This window comes from Barbus barbus, assembly GCF_936440315.1.
Source record: "Barbus barbus genome assembly, chromosome: 38".
NCBI lineage: Eukaryota > Metazoa > Chordata > Actinopteri > Cypriniformes > Cyprinidae > Barbus > Barbus barbus.
In genome coordinates, this window is record NC_136716.1 from 887,575 (window position 1) to 903,482 (window position 15,908).

Below are 15,908 nucleotides of genomic sequence, written 5' to 3' on the forward strand. Positions count from 1 at the left end.
TTGCAGTGGGCAAACATTGATAGAAGCAAAAGATCATCAGAAAGCAAAGCTTGTTTTAAAACCGTACTGTGAGCGAATCAGTGTTTTTCTACAGCAAATTTTGATTTAGTTTTAATCATAAGTCTTTTGACTAAACCGCTATTTAGTTTTAGTCATCTGAATAGTTTTAATCTAGATTTTTAGTTGACTAAATTACAGTAAATTCAGTCGGCTAAAATCTAATTGGTTTAGTTACAGTGTAATGCACTTATTAAGCACTTCTCTAAAATGACCAAACTCATTATATCAGGGGTGCAAACTCGTCAGGAGTGAAAAAGGTGACAAACTAAACTATTATTATTCAAATATTCGTTTATTTAAATGAGGTTATATGCACTCCGTCCGAAATATGGACAGCTGCCTGCAGCGTCTAAAAGTTAGGCTTCAGGAGTGAGATGGGTTGGATGAGGGATGAGGGAAAGAACATTACGGTAAGCCAATCAGAGGCAGAGTAGGGCGGGTCCATTCCTCTGCCAACAGGGGAAAAACGCTACAGGTGACATGACACAGATGACTCACAGATATGACGACGACTACGACAGCTCATGTCCCGTCGGTTCATATATACGCATCTAACCTCCGAATCACGCAGCAGATTCGTTCTGAATTAATCTCTTCCCAAATCGTCCCTCGCAGCCTCTTTCTTTGGATTGTTTTGTGTTTGAAATACTGTGGTTGCCTCTTATTTTAAATGAAAAGAGCACAGACATAGCCTTAGTTTGTTTATATGAGATTTCTTTCATTTGTGTGATCCATTTGATTGGTTGGGGTTTGTTTTAAAATTTCAATTTAGTTTTGTTGTTTGACATTTCAATTTTACAAAGAAATGTGCAGCATTTTGTCTGACAATTAATAAATGGAAACTTTTTTATTTCTAATTTGTCTAAATTTTCATCTTACTAAATTTTTTTTGAGAAAATCTTATGAGTATTTCAAAACCGATTTAGCCTCAATAACTAGAACTGTTGATAAATAGAACAAAGACTTGAGACGTGACTTGGATTCAACCTCAAAGACACTCGGACTCCACTTTAAAGACTTGAGACTTAGACCTCAGAGACTTGTGAACATGTCTGTTATTCGTCAATGATATTAACACTGGAGCGCATGTGTACCTGTGTGGGCCGAAGCGAGCGTCTGTAGAAGAACGGGAGCGCTTTCCTGCACCACGCTGAGCTGAGACGACACGGATGCTAACGCCGTCACGCAACGCTGGCGTACAGCTGCGTTACACTGATCTGTGGAGAAAAACAGTCCCTGATTACACACTAAAACCTGCCATAGATATTGTGTGTGTTATGTACTCTGGGTCTCACCTGACAGGATCTCTTCCTTCAGCCGAGGAATCATCCTGGAGATGAAGGCTTTGGGATGCAGACGAGCCAGAGAGCCTAAACACTCCCCCACAGCCGAACTGAGACACACAGATATCAGCTCAGGAAAAGCTCTACAGGAATAATTCACATAAAAATGCAAACACATCTACCTCACTTGAGTATCGTCTTCCTCCAGGATGAGTCTGGTCAAATGATCAACAGCTTTCTCTACATCTGTCTGAGCCAGCAAACCTGTGAGGAGCAAAGCAGGAGCATCCCATGAGCATCTTATCATTTTTCTCAAATCAATGCCTATTTAGTGCTACTTATTTTAGTATTATTTAATGTTATAGTTGTTACTACACTGAACAAAATTATAAATGCAACACTTTTGTTTTTGCCCCCATTTTTCATGAGCTGAACTCAAAGCCCAATGCAACATTTCTAATTCGTTTAGTTTTTCATATAAAAGTTGTTTTTCAATTAAAATGGAACAATTAAAAGGAGGATTGCAATAGATAATTTCAGTCTGACCTTAGCGCAGATTTTTTATGAATATTTCACAATTCAAGGCAAAATTTGCAAAAAGGACAATGGGGCAGAGCAAACTATTTGCTGACAACAAATGAACAAATCTATAAGTACTGTTACTTGCAAGAGAAATGGCTACCCAATCATATCATGTCATTGATCTATAGATATTTCAAAAATACAGCAGATTTGGTGCAAGAAAAGAAACAGGTGGGTTTAAAAAATAAATACATTTCATACACATTTAATTTCCTATTGTTGAAATATACATTAAATAAAATTAATTAAAAATATGCTCAACAAAGCTGCATTGATTTGATTTATTTCAAATGTTTTCTATGTGAATATGTGTTAAACTGTAATGTATTCCTGTGATCTGCAGCTGTATTTTCAGCATCATTTCTCCAGTCTTCAGTGTCACATGATCTTCAGAAATCATAATAATATACTGATTTACTGCTCAACAAACATGTCTGATTATTATCAATGTTGAACACAGTTGTGCTGCTCAATATTTTTTGGAAACTGTCATGCATTTTATTTTTCAAGATTCACAGCTGAATAGGAAGTTCAAAAGAACAGCATTTATTTGAAATAGAAATCTATTGCAACATTATAAATGTCTTTACTGTCACTTTCGATCACTTTCATGCATCCTTGCTAAATAGCAGTATTAAGTTCTTGCACAGATGTTGTGTGTGCACTCACCGGGCTGCTGTCCCAGTGCAGTGAGCACTCGTGTGGCTGTAACCTGTAGACCGCCGCTAGACTCCGTCAGCGCAGAGAAAACTACGCTACACAAAGACTGCTCAAACGCAACCAACACACTCTCCTCTGTGTTTTTATGCAGGAGACAGAGAGATATACATCAACACTGCATATATGCATGCTGAGACTCTAGTAGCAACAGTAATAACAAACACACACTTAAAGAAAACAGTAGTCTTATGCATGAGATTTAAGTGCATATACGGTTTTGAGCAGGAGTTTGATCATGTTTTCTCGTCACGTACCTCCATCTGCAGGCCGGCTGAGAGCGGTGGGCTGGACAAAACCCTGCAGAACCTCCAGCAGGGTGCGCCGCTGAGCACACTGTATAAACATCAAATGCATGAAACAGAAAAAAACAGCCAAAGAAACTATACTCTAAATAAGAAACTAAATCTGCCAGCAGGTGGCGGTAAATGTATTTGAGTCATTCATTCGATTCATTCAGGGATGAAGCAAATGGCTCTGTTTATGAATGGGCATTGGTTCACAGAACTTCACACGATTCGTTCAAAACAGATTCATTTAGGAACTAAACACCGCTGTGACATGCAACAAATCTGCTATGGCTTTAAAGGAAATATGTTCTCGGCAAAATTAAGCAAAAACATAATATGTTTCAAATATAACACGATATCCCACTGCATCTCATGTTTTAAAATGGAAAAAATACTCTATTGTATTTTGGTCCTTTGTATTAAACTATACATACATTAGGGCTGCACAATTAATCAAATTTCTAATCACGATTACGATTATGGATGCCACGATTACATAATCATTCAAAGCCGCGATTACAAAAATAAATAAACAATTAAAAATGCCCACTTGCATTATTCTGTGTGCTTAAGAGGTGTTTGCAGCGCGGGGTTTAACAAACTCAAACACACTGGATAGAAGACATTTAGTCTAACTGATAGTCGTTGTCACTCTGTTGTGCATGATAGAGATGTTAAACACCAAAACGCCAATAAATGGGAGCTGTTATTCTCATCAACACTGATGCAGAAACAGTGCAACAACGATCAAATCACCCACATTTACCATAGTTTTACTGTAGTAACACTAACGGTAACAATGGTACAGTGGCAAAAAAGCAGGATATTCATATTGAGTATTATTATATTATTAATATACTAATTCTGTTATAAGAGTAATGGAATATTACATTATTTTATCAGTTGATGTGGATTTGTAATTGACTGAATGTCTTTAGGCTACTGTTCTTCAATGCAAACTCCATAGAAACCATATAGTTAGGCTACTTTTTTACCATGTAATGAGGTGCTGTACTTTTGGTTATGTATAAAAGATGAGGCTGTTACAGTTTTCACAATGGTACTGTCAAATGTACATCTGCATCCCAACTCCAGCTCCTGTTCTAATGTGTATTTCTAAGAGATAAAACTTATAATATTACATGTTCAGTACCAAACCAGCTGCTGCTGCCACTGCTCTCCAATGTTAGTCTGGAGCCCTGATCATATAAATTGTACTGTAAAATGTTACTGTAATTTGAAATTGTTAATGTAAGTGAAATATATAGCTTTAGTAAACCATTTTTTCTAACATCATTATACCATGCATAATTTTACCTTTTTTTTGTATAAAGAAGAAACCAAACCAATGTATAGTTGACATTTGAGGCTCAATGCTATAGAAAAGCAATAAAAGTTCAGGAAGAGAGTTTTCAGCCTTTTTTTAAATATATATTTTATATAAAAATATGGCATGCAGCTTCAAACAATGGCATAAATCTGTTCAAAATAATCGTTATTAATAATCGCAATTACAATCTCAAGGGAATAATCGACAATTATGATTTGTCATAATCGTGCAGCCCTAACATACATGATGCCATTTTGTTTCTAATTGTTTAAGCAACTTAATTATATATGGTTTACAAACATTATTTGAAACATTACGCACTTTTTTTCAAAGATAGTTGTGTTATTTTATTGCTTTGAGGAAACGTGCTTTAGTAATATTTTGCTCGATGCGCCCTCCGGAGAGAGGCCCCTAACTGAACTTATGCCTTTTACAATTCGAATATTTACAATATTTAAGTACAAAATTCTAATTTAGTTTTTCAGCCATGTTGACAGCCCTACTGTGTAGAGAGTAATTGTTTAAGATGGACAAGACCGTACCTGCGTCCTGTTATTATACTGCTCCAGGAGGGCAGGTATGACGGCGGCTGACACCATCAGACTCGCTCTGTACGAGGCTCCGGCGGCGGCCTGCAGGAGTTTGGCGCTGGGCCACACCAGTTTGAGGTCTGGCTCACAGAGATGGTGCTGACAGTCTGAGAGGACGAGACACACACCAGCTGTGATGGGCAGAATAAGCCTGGGCGGCACGATATATAACTGTGTGTGAGCGCGAGGACATGACAGAGTTATGAGTCTGATCAGTCTTCCTTTGTCTGGATAATTAACTAGGCAGCCAGGAATGATCATGAAAAGATGTGCTCAGTCATAATTTATTTTGCAAGATCAGCTGTTTTAGCCCTTTCTGTACCATTCTTGCTTTAAAGGCAAAGTTCACTCAAAAATAAAAGCTTGCTTTTAATTTACTCACCCTCAAGCCATCCTCAAGCCATCCTCAAGCCATCCAAGAAGTAGATGACTTTTTTCTTAAGTAGAAACCGTGATCCTGGGTGTTTTATAAAACGCAAGTCGGCAGCTACACGTTTTTAAGAATTAAGTAACATATGAAAATGAATCCCTGTGGCTCATGACGATATATTGACGTCTTATGAAGCGAAACGATTAGTCTGTGCAAGAAACTGAAGATTATTCACAACATTATCACCTGTAATCCAGAGCCTCAGTTAAACAGTCCGGAGTAATGTCAGGTTCGTGAATGAATCATTCTTTTGAATCGTTCTTTTTAGTGAACTGGATGAATCAGTTCACCAAATCGGACTGAATCATCTGAATCGGTTCACGATTCGAGCAGCACAGATCTACAAGTTACTCAGTACTCAGTTTCAGTTCAAAATCTTCTTTACTGTCCTACTGAAGAAAAAAAGTCACCTACAGTTTGGATATCCTGAGGGTGAGTAAATTAACAGAAGATTGTCATTTTTGGGTGAATGATCCCTTTAAACCCATGTAACTAATAAGAGGACATGTATACTCATCTATACCTTTGAGGACGAGGTTTAGAAACACCTGCAGCACATCCTCCGAGTCTGAATCGAGCACAGAACGAGAAAGACTGGACACCAGCGCGCTGAGAGCTGACAGACCGGCTGATTCCACCCTCTCACTGGCCGTCTGGAACACCTGCAACACCATCAATAATCACAAAATAAATGTAAAAAAAAATCTTGCCTACAAACTAAATGCATGTTGACTGAAGCGCGCACACAAAAAGCTGCTTGTCACACATGCTTGAATGGTCAAAAGTACACAAAGTTACGTCCAAGTGCCCATCTTTATGAGTATTCACACAAACACAGAACAGGAGAAAATTAGATGTGTATCAATATTGAATCCATGCACTCTTAAAGTGACAGCAGCCTAATATAGCTGCTGCTGTCTGTGTCTTTACAGCAACCAGCAAATGAAGAGTTCAGATGCAAAAGCCATTAAGTACGTCTGACGTTTTTCTTTCAAATTAGCATTTCTTTCTGGATACTATGTATAGACTTCTATGTAAGTACTGGCACTTCTGAATAGGCTGAGGCTGGGATTTAACGCATCTGAAGTGAAAGTGCTTGATGAGCATGCTTCACATGAGTTTTTGCTTCAAATTTTGAAATTATAGTCAAATTTAGATTAAAAACTGCTCATGCAGCATGTACGCTGCTTCTTTGTTTGGATCATGATTAAAATGCATTGGTTGTCTCTCATTTTAAATAAAGAGCACAGACAAAGCCTTTGTTTATATGGAGAGATTCCTTTTATGTGTGTAACTTATTTGATTTGGGGTTTGTTTTAAAATTTCAGTTTAGTTTTGTTATATTTCAATTTCACAAAGAAACATGCAGCAATAGCCTAATAAAAGGACACATTCTCATTTACTGTCTTCAATCTCATTTTGTAAAAAAAAAATCATGAGAAAATATCTTTTGTGTTTGACAGAGGATAGAAACTCATACAGGTTTGGAACAAGTGGAGGGTGAGTAGATGGTGACAGAACTCTCATTTGTGAGTGAACTATCCCTTTAAGGCAGCTTTTTATAATTATTTATAGCAATTATTGATTTGTCTGCACTGGCACTATCAGATGAGAAAAAACAGCTGAATTGACTATGTTGTCTTTTGTAGAGCTGTCTTTGAATTGTTGTTTCATAATTTATGAGATTTTGAACTCAATTGAAGTGAATCAACATTGAACTAAACTAAGCTTAATTAAAATTAAATGAACATTAAACTGCTATCTCACTTACTTTGCAACACGTGACACTGTAATTGAACTGAATCAACATTGATCTGAGCTGAATAATGACACTAATGTCTTCAATAGAGCTGCTTTACAGCTGTGTTTTGTCCAATCTGGCCCCTCGATCTAAAATGACTCTTCTGGTTTACACTCGAATCAGTAACTCAAAATCTTGGCATTAAGTGGTGGGAAAAGTGCAGTACAGAGCAAACCGATATGAGAAAAGCACCCGTGAGTTCCTGAGTCCATTGTTTAATGCCGATCTTTCTTACCTCCCGCCGTATTGAGCTCCAAAGGCCTGGAAGGAACTCTGCCAGCTCTTTATGGCTATATGTCAGACCGCAGGCGGCCTACAACACAGAAGAACGCTTGAGGTTTATATTTTAGCACACTAAGTCATGTTTGTTTATTTTTATTTTCAGCCAGAGAAACAGCAAAGCATGGCAAAAAGCAGTCATGGGTTTGATTCCCAGGCTATGCATGCATGAATAAAAAGTGTAGCTTGAATGCGGTGTAAACAGCTTTGGATAAAAGCATCCGCCAAATGCATAAATGCAAATATAAAATCTATATTAGTGGTTCTCAGAGGTCTGCTTTCTCAGCAGGGATGAAAAATAATGCTAAATGCAAATAATAAAACTATATAATTATTCATAGTGATGCTGTAATAGATTTACATTATTTAAATAAACAAAACAGAAAAACGGAAGGAGGAAAAGCTTCCCATGGCTATACCGTACATAAAAAACATTAATTTACTATCACTGAGATGCTATTACAATTGTTATTAATATTTTGAATTAAATTGTTTATTCTTATATTTTCTGTTTTCATTATAAGTTTAAGGTTTAAGTTATTTTGATGTGTTTTGTCATTTTTATTAGGTATTGTTTTTAAATGTATATAATAGCTCTGGTTGGCACAAATTCAAGCCAGTCAAATGAGGAAGATGGAAAGGAAATATGGAAAGGTTGGGTCAGAAGTTAATGATAATATCAATTTCAACATCTGACTATGTTGCTCTTTTTCGTCACAGTGCTGGGTCTTTATTTGATGACCAGTGTAAAGCCTGAATCCTGAAGCAGAATTAGGTGAGAAGCACTGATCTAGTAAGACTAGAGTCTGCATTGCAGCTGTACCAGTGTCTGCAGCGAGTCCACTTTGGCGCTCTGAACATCTGAGTCCAGCTTCTCAATGATTAATGGTAGCAGAAACTGTCAAAGGAAAGAATACAAACACAATAAACCTACTGATACACAGTAGAATGCCATACAAAGTCTTACTGAGTTTAGGTCTTTAAGAGAGTGAATTAGGTTCAGGTCACCCAGAGGGTCCTACCTCAGCAAACTGAGACGTCCCTGTAAGAGCAGCCCGCAGAGAAAGAACAAGCTCTTCTTGTGTGATCCCATGAGGATCATTGGGTGGCTGAGCACACACAGAGAAACAAAAATATGAGCCCATGTCTATCGAGTATGAAGTATGGATAACACTACTGTTCAAATGTTTAGGGTCAGTATTTTTGTTTTTATATATTATCCCGTTTATTTAGTAAGGATGCATTATATTGATGAAAAGTGACAGTCAAAACATTTATAATGTTCCAAAAGGATCTATTTCAAATCAATGCTGTTCTTTTGAACTTGCTATTCATCTGTGAATGCTGAAAAACAAAATGTATCATGATTTCCGCAAACATATTGTGCAGCACAACAGTTTTCAGCATTGATAATAATCAGAAATGTTTGTTGAGCAGTAAATCAGTATATTATTATGATTTCTGAAGATCATGTGACACTGAAGACTGCAGTAATGATGCTGAAAATACAGCTGCAGATCACAGAAATAAATTACATTTTAACAGACACTCCCATAGAAAATGGCTGTTTAAAATATTAATAATATTTCATAATTTTTACTGTATTTTTTAATCAAATAAACGCAGCCTTGAGCAGAAGAGACTTCTTTCAAAACTCTTACCCACCCCAACATCTGAATGGTATGAAATTTCAACAGTAATCATATTTCATAAATTTTGGGGTACAGTGAGGAAAGAGTCTGATCAAATACAAACATGTTAGATAGCAGTACTTACAGGGCTAAAGTCTATTGGGAAATAACAGGACGTCACTTCAAAAAGCTCCTCTACAAATTTACCTGAAAAGAAAAATGGAGACCAAACAACTTCCAGTTCACAACATGTCAAATAAACATCATAACTTTTTTGTAAAAAATACAATTTATTCATTTAGAAAAAAATTATATATAATAAATAAATAAATGATCATGTATCATGTATAATATATATATATATATATATATATATATATATATATATATATATATTTATTTATTTAAATACTTCATTAGACAAACATTTTACTACACATTATATGCATTTGTCATATCAACACTAACCGAGATCATAACCCCTGTGAATGATGTTCCCGGCCACCTGGAACGCCAGCAGGAGGTTGCGTGGATCTCGTTCTCCATCTACTGACTGCACAAATCCAAATACGAAGTCTGCACCCAAACCCTTGAGCTCTGTGGATCAAGAGATCGTTTACACTGGTGTTTCACGAATGCAAAGGCATTACTATAATGGTGAAAAAAAAAAAAGCTTCCCAGCGTTCCTTACCCTCTTCTCTGGACTCCATTAGACTGATAAGGATGTTGTAAACACATGACCGCTCCGCCAGCATCAAGGACTGTTGCAGAGAAATAAGTGAGAAAAAAAATGGTTTGAACATGAATATGTACTGGACATGTCAAACTAGGGGTGGGCGATATGGGAAAAATATCATATCACGATTTTTTATAGAAATATCACGATTCACGATTTTTATCCCGATTCTTTGTTAGTTTTACTATTTTGGTTTTACAAGTTGTCTGAGCATTACAGCCAAACTAGAAAGACAAAGATGCATGGCAGATATTTAGGCCAAAGTGGGTGAAGATAAAAAATCTTTGTCATTATTTTATTTTTCTTATTAAAAAATAAGAACAAAGATACACATTACAAATACACATAATATACAAATAAAACAAACAGTGCTTTATTTCCAGGTACAATGGGTGTATTTAGCAGAGCATTCAATGAAATTGAATGAACAAATATAAAAATAAAACACTAGATAGACTGATTCCTAAAGCAACTGTATTAAAGTTTTTCAGTCAAGAATAGTGAGTGATTTTTCTCTTTGTGTTTTGTTGTTTTGTTAACGTTAAATGAATAGTTCCCCCACAAATTAATATTCTGTCATCTGTCTGTCAATTCTGTCATAATGTTGTATTTTTATATCATCATTTACTCAAAAGTTGTTTTAAACCGGAATGAGTTTCTTTCTTCTGCTGAACATTTATAAATGCTATTTTGAAGAAGGTGGAAAACCAAACAGTTGCTGGTCCTCAGTGACTTCCATAGGATTTTTCTTTCCTACTATCAAAGTCAATGTAGACCAGCAACTGTTTGGTTTTCCACTGAGTAAATAATGACAGAAATTCAATTTTAGGGTGAACTATCCCTTTAATGACAGTCGACAGCATGTTTAGTGTCCTGTCCCTTTAAGAGCTGCACGCATCTAATATACAGTACAGGCACGCATCCGTTTCTCTCTTAACTATTTACTTTCATTTTAGAGATAACCAACTCAGTCTGTATGTAAACCTTGTGTGTTTTGACAGTATTAGCGCAAAATATAACTTAGTTGAGTAATCAGGCGCTGTTAGACAGGCGTTTTAGTGCGCGTGCTTCAGGTGTATGTGCTCAGAACAAGCGCACGTCAGACCAGCGCGCGAATTAAACATTTAACCAGCAAGGCTTGTATGCAAATAATGTACTTTTGCGATCGCGAATAAGTGCAGTGTCCTGTCTGAGTAACTCTACTGCTGTATGTCGTGTTGTACAGTATATAGAGACGGCGGCGCCAGAACTGTATTTGACAATGTGCGCGGTAGCGCGATACTACGATATTTCTTCAAAAGCAGATCGTGGAGACATTTTTATCGTCCACGATCAAAAATCGTCATATCGCACACCCCTATGTCAAACTGTATGATTCAAGTACAATATCTGACTAATGTAGCACTATTTAGTTAGCTAATGGTTTGTTAATAATTAGTGATCGACCGATATTGATTTTTTTTTTTTATAACCGATACGATACCAATTATTTGCTTATGTGCCCGATAGCAAATATACAACAGAGAGAGAATTAAATTCAGCGCTTTTATTTTAACATGTGCTCATTCATGGCTGTGTATTATTTAATTCAGGCAAAGTTATGTCTTTATTGGGACAGGACTTGACAGATTATTTTACATGACTCCGAGAGTTGCTCTCTATTTCTTAGAGCCAAGCTGCATGAACTACATAACAGGCATTTATGTAATGCATCTAATTTTTGCATTAATGGCTGTTATGTTAAATAAAGTTTGCTAACTACAGCTAATCAAGTACCTGCACGCCGTTGTTGTTGTCTCGTCTCCCCTCAGACATGCTGCAATGGCGATAATGCACCAAATTAATTTATATAATTTTAATTTTATAATTTATCGGTGAATCCGATATTACAAAACCAATATCTGATTATAGTTAAATGCTTAAATATCGGGGAAAATATCGGTAAATCGATATATCGGTCAATCTCTATTAATAATCATGTGCTAATATTAAAATTATAAATCATCAGTATTTCATAAGACATAGTTTTCCAGAACATATGTGATTTTAAAGATTTAATGGAGTTTTCCGGATTAAAAAATAAATAAAAAAATGCTATTTTTAAATAATATATTATGACAAATCATTGACTAAAGTTACTGTAAATTGCTGTTCAAGAGTTTGGGGTTGGTAAGATTTTTTAAAAATGTTTAAGAGTTTGTTTGCTCAAAAAAAACCATTAATACTGTAAAATATTACTACAATCTAAAATAACTGTCTTCTATATAAATCTGTTAAACTGTAATGTATTTCTGTGATCTGCAGCTGTATTTTCAGCATCATTACTCCAGTCTTCAGTGTCACATGATCTTCAGAAATCATAATAATATACTGATTTACTGCTCAACAAACATTTCTGATTATCATCAATGTTGAAAATTGTTTTTGCTGCTTCATATTTTTGAGGAAACTGTGATACATATTTTTCAGTATTCACAGATGAACAGAAAGTTCAAAATAACAGCATTTATCTGAAATAAAAAATATTTTGTACCTTTATGTCTTTACTGTAATTTCTGACCAATTTAATGCATCCTTGCTAAATAATAGCATTCACCTGAACATGAACATCCTGGAAGATGGATCTCAAAATGGACACAGCTGAACCAGGAGGCAGAACTGAGCATTTTGTCTGAAAGAAAAATAAAAGACAAAGACAAAAAATAAATACTATCATGGTGGCATGACAATAACAGATCAGCCTCATTTAAACGCAAAAGTGCTCAGACTTACCAAAGCCTTGAGCCCCTGAAGAACATGTGGTGTGATCACATAATGATCCTTCAGTCTGTTCTCATAGAAAGCTATCAGAACCTCCACTGGAAACAAAACAAACTTGCATGAGTCTTTGCATTGCAATCACAGAATGTCATTCAGACCTCCATCTATGACAGACTGTCAGTACAGCGCTGAATCCGCAGATGGCTTTAACTCAAAGAAAAACTACTCGAAACAACTAAAGGTCTTCACCAGGAACGGAGCAGGAGCTTCTTACCTTCTCTCTCAGATAAACTGCTATAGCATTCCTGCAGGACCTGAGACAGAAGCTGAACTCCTCGGCCACGAGTCTGAGGCTGAGAGCTGGTCAGACTCAACCTGCATGGAGGACACAAAATAATAAATAAGGTTCACAATGGACTTTTCAGACTGACAGCTGTCTAAAACATACAGCGTATTCAGCTAGGGCTGGGTATCGGTTCTGATGTCCTGATTCGATTCTGATTCGCAAGCTCATGATTCTTGAATTTTTTTTATTGCATTAAGTGAATATAGTTAATGCGATTGATATTTCTTAAAAAAAAAAATGAACAGTAAACATCAGATTACAAATGGTGAATTAATAAAAAGAAATTAAGAGCCACATACCTGCATTTTAAACCTATTATTTTTTATAAATAAATAATATATATATATATATATATATATATATATATATATATATATATATATATATATATATATTCAAATTTAATTTATTAAATTCAAATTATTAAATGGATGCCACCTTATTGGGACAATAAAGCCCTCCTTACACCTACCCTAACCGATACTTTTATTTTAAACTTTTTGATTATTTCCTTCATTTTTATTGAAAATAAATGTCTTTCCGATGCGATATGAGATTTGAAAAGGGAGAAAAAAAGTTTGGAAAAAAGCGGGCTCGAACTCGGGTCGATCGCATCAAAAAGCATGTGCCTTACCATCTACACCACTGAAACTGATCTATATGTGCGTCTTTTTGTTGACTAACTCAAGTCAATCGCACGTTGGTGGGCGGAGTTAGTGCTTTGCCAACAAGGTGGGCTATTTGCACTTGTAAGTGTAAACAGACACTCTGTAAAGTTAGAACTTGTTTTGAACAATTTCTTTGTCATCTTCTTTGTGGACGATTTAAATCATAAATCGTATTTTTTGTGAAAAAATCTGGGATTTTTTTTTTTAGGCCATATCGCCCAGCCCTAAACTGAATACTTTAAAAGAAAAAGAAAACGTTTTGCTTATATGGCCTGTAATCATGTTAAATAATCATGATTACAATATTGACCAAAATAATCGTGATTATGATTTTTGTCATAATCGAGCAGCCCTGCTAGACACAAGCAGGAGGAAAGAGACATGACATAAGCTCAGCTGAAACAGAGTAATATAGAAAGCTTTACCCCAATGCTTCGACCAGCTGGAGAACTGTGAATTGTCCAGTCTTGACACCTTAAGAGAGACATAAACTCATGTTTAACCCTGACATATAAAAGAATAGTCAGAACAAAAACAATTCAAGGCACAATTTATTGAAATTTTGGACCAAAAAAATATATATATAAAATGCAACCTTGCATATGCTTTATATTTCATATCATATCTAATATGTCACGCTTTTATGGTTCATATTGTTGGATATAGTGAGAATACCCCAGTGAAAAAGTCATATTTAAAATACATTTATTTCATACTAAGTTCAAAGCTATTAACATATTTACTGAAATATAGCTCAAGACTTTCTGATATAATCGTTAAACTTTATTTGGAGTACTACTTGTGCACAAAGCACATTTCTTATGATCTTCTAATAATATCAGTCTTTAAATGCAAGATAATTCAAGTGTACCTGAAGTATACTAGCAATAGCTTCACTTTAGCACAAATATAATTCAGTATATTTTTATTTGGACTTCAGCACAATTAAAATGCATTAAGTACAAAATTAGCTGTTCAAATTTAGCAGACTTTACGTATAGCAGTTTAGCAGGGTACTTTTATTAAGTACATAAATATTTAAATGTATTTGTAGGTCCAAAATAAGCAAAAATATGCAATTTGGTGCATTTGCTGATATTTATATGGCCAGAAAGTAAGATGAAATTGACAGCTTGTAACTCATTAAGCTCTTCTTTATAACAGTACTACTTAAAATAATATAAATATTAGTTGTTACTCATTAATTTGCCTTTGTAAGCAGATATTTAACTGCTTAATTTTGATGAAAACCTAATGCAATGCTGAACAAACACGAGATGATATCTGAGACTCTAGGAAGTGATGCTTGGATAATCAAACATAACTTGCTTCAATACAAAAGTTATCCTCATGCTTATCTCACTAAAGATTTGACAGAATATGAAGCATAAGCTGCAGGCAGACGTGTGTACAGTTATAGTAAACGAGTGTTTAGTTGCTGGAGCAGTATGAGCTATGAATCAGACGACAGAAGAGCTTTCAGAAGCGGTAAAGACTGCAGTAATGTTATGATTGTGTGTTAAAGCAGAGTCCGGTCCAGTCAGAAGAAGCTCGGCTAGCAGCTTAGCACAACAATAACACACCACTTTAATAAAGAAACGACGCCATGGCAGCTCCTGCTTTGGGTGTTTTATGAAGCATAAACACAATGTAAGACTAAGGAAGGTTTTATCTGTGTGTTAGCAGATACAGGATGTGGCGGTTAGCATCTCTCGCGGCTTTTCTGACAGCTTTCATTATTAAGAGTCAGCGCTCAAACCGGCAAAGACGAGAGACACCGATGAATGAGATACCTGTAGCTGTTTCTGCGGCCTTGCTATCAATCTGTCCAGACACGAATTCTTCCACTAAACCCAGCAGCACGCCGTGATCCGCGGCCATCCTGAAGAGCAGCAGCCAGCGTCGAGCTCCTCCGCGCATGCGCACTACAGCTGCGGCGAGCGCGAGGGACTTCTGCGTGCAGCACAGATAGACCGCGATAAACAAAAACAACAGGAACATATACATTTAAAAACATTTTTTTTTAAACTTCAGAAACTTATATATAAACTTATTTTAAACTTATATATACTAATACATATATATATATATAATATATATACATATAATAATAATATATACGCATTACAAGTAACGCGAGTTACGTAATAATATTACTTTTTTCAAGTAACTAGTAAAGTAACGCATTACTTACGTTGTGTTTCCACTAAAGTTTTAGTTCTTTCAAACTACGTCTTAATGTTGACTTGTGAACGATTAAAATATTAATGATGTATTTTTTTCATAAATGTGTGGGTTTTGTAAATAAAGTAAAATATCGTTCTACAGGTTCTACATTATTATTATTTTTTCAGTCTGCTGTGTCTATTTATTTTTATTTATTTATTTAGTTAGTGTTATCATTG

At 35.6% G+C, this 15,908-nt stretch overlaps 1 protein-coding gene across 1 annotated transcript in view; it reads right to left on the minus strand.

The window, feature by feature from the left end:
- LOC306857792 (MMS19 nucleotide excision repair protein homolog) overlaps window positions 1–15,908 on the minus strand; it is a 44,227-nt gene that overhangs the window by 11,055 nt on the left and 17,264 nt on the right. The window contains exons 3-20 of the mRNA XM_079397951.1: window positions 15,297–15,456; window positions 13,929–13,977; window positions 12,764–12,864; window positions 12,502–12,587; window positions 12,326–12,400; window positions 9,685–9,754; window positions 9,462–9,590; window positions 9,139–9,200; window positions 8,385–8,471; window positions 8,186–8,260; window positions 7,319–7,396; window positions 5,806–5,944; window positions 4,805–4,959; window positions 2,900–2,978; window positions 2,595–2,720; window positions 1,526–1,607; window positions 1,356–1,453; window positions 1,155–1,277 (exon numbers count right to left, since the gene is read on the minus strand). Of these exons, the coding sequence (XP_079254077.1) occupies window positions 1,155–1,277; window positions 1,356–1,453; window positions 1,526–1,607; window positions 2,595–2,720; window positions 2,900–2,978; window positions 4,805–4,959; window positions 5,806–5,944; window positions 7,319–7,396; window positions 8,186–8,260; window positions 8,385–8,471; window positions 9,139–9,200; window positions 9,462–9,590; window positions 9,685–9,754; window positions 12,326–12,400; window positions 12,502–12,587; window positions 12,764–12,864; window positions 13,929–13,977; window positions 15,297–15,423 (1,741 nt within the window). The 5' untranslated portion in view covers window positions 15,424–15,456. The remainder of the gene's footprint in view (window positions 1–1,154; window positions 1,278–1,355; window positions 1,454–1,525; window positions 1,608–2,594; window positions 2,721–2,899; window positions 2,979–4,804; window positions 4,960–5,805; window positions 5,945–7,318; window positions 7,397–8,185; window positions 8,261–8,384; window positions 8,472–9,138; window positions 9,201–9,461; window positions 9,591–9,684; window positions 9,755–12,325; window positions 12,401–12,501; window positions 12,588–12,763; window positions 12,865–13,928; window positions 13,978–15,296; window positions 15,457–15,908) is intronic.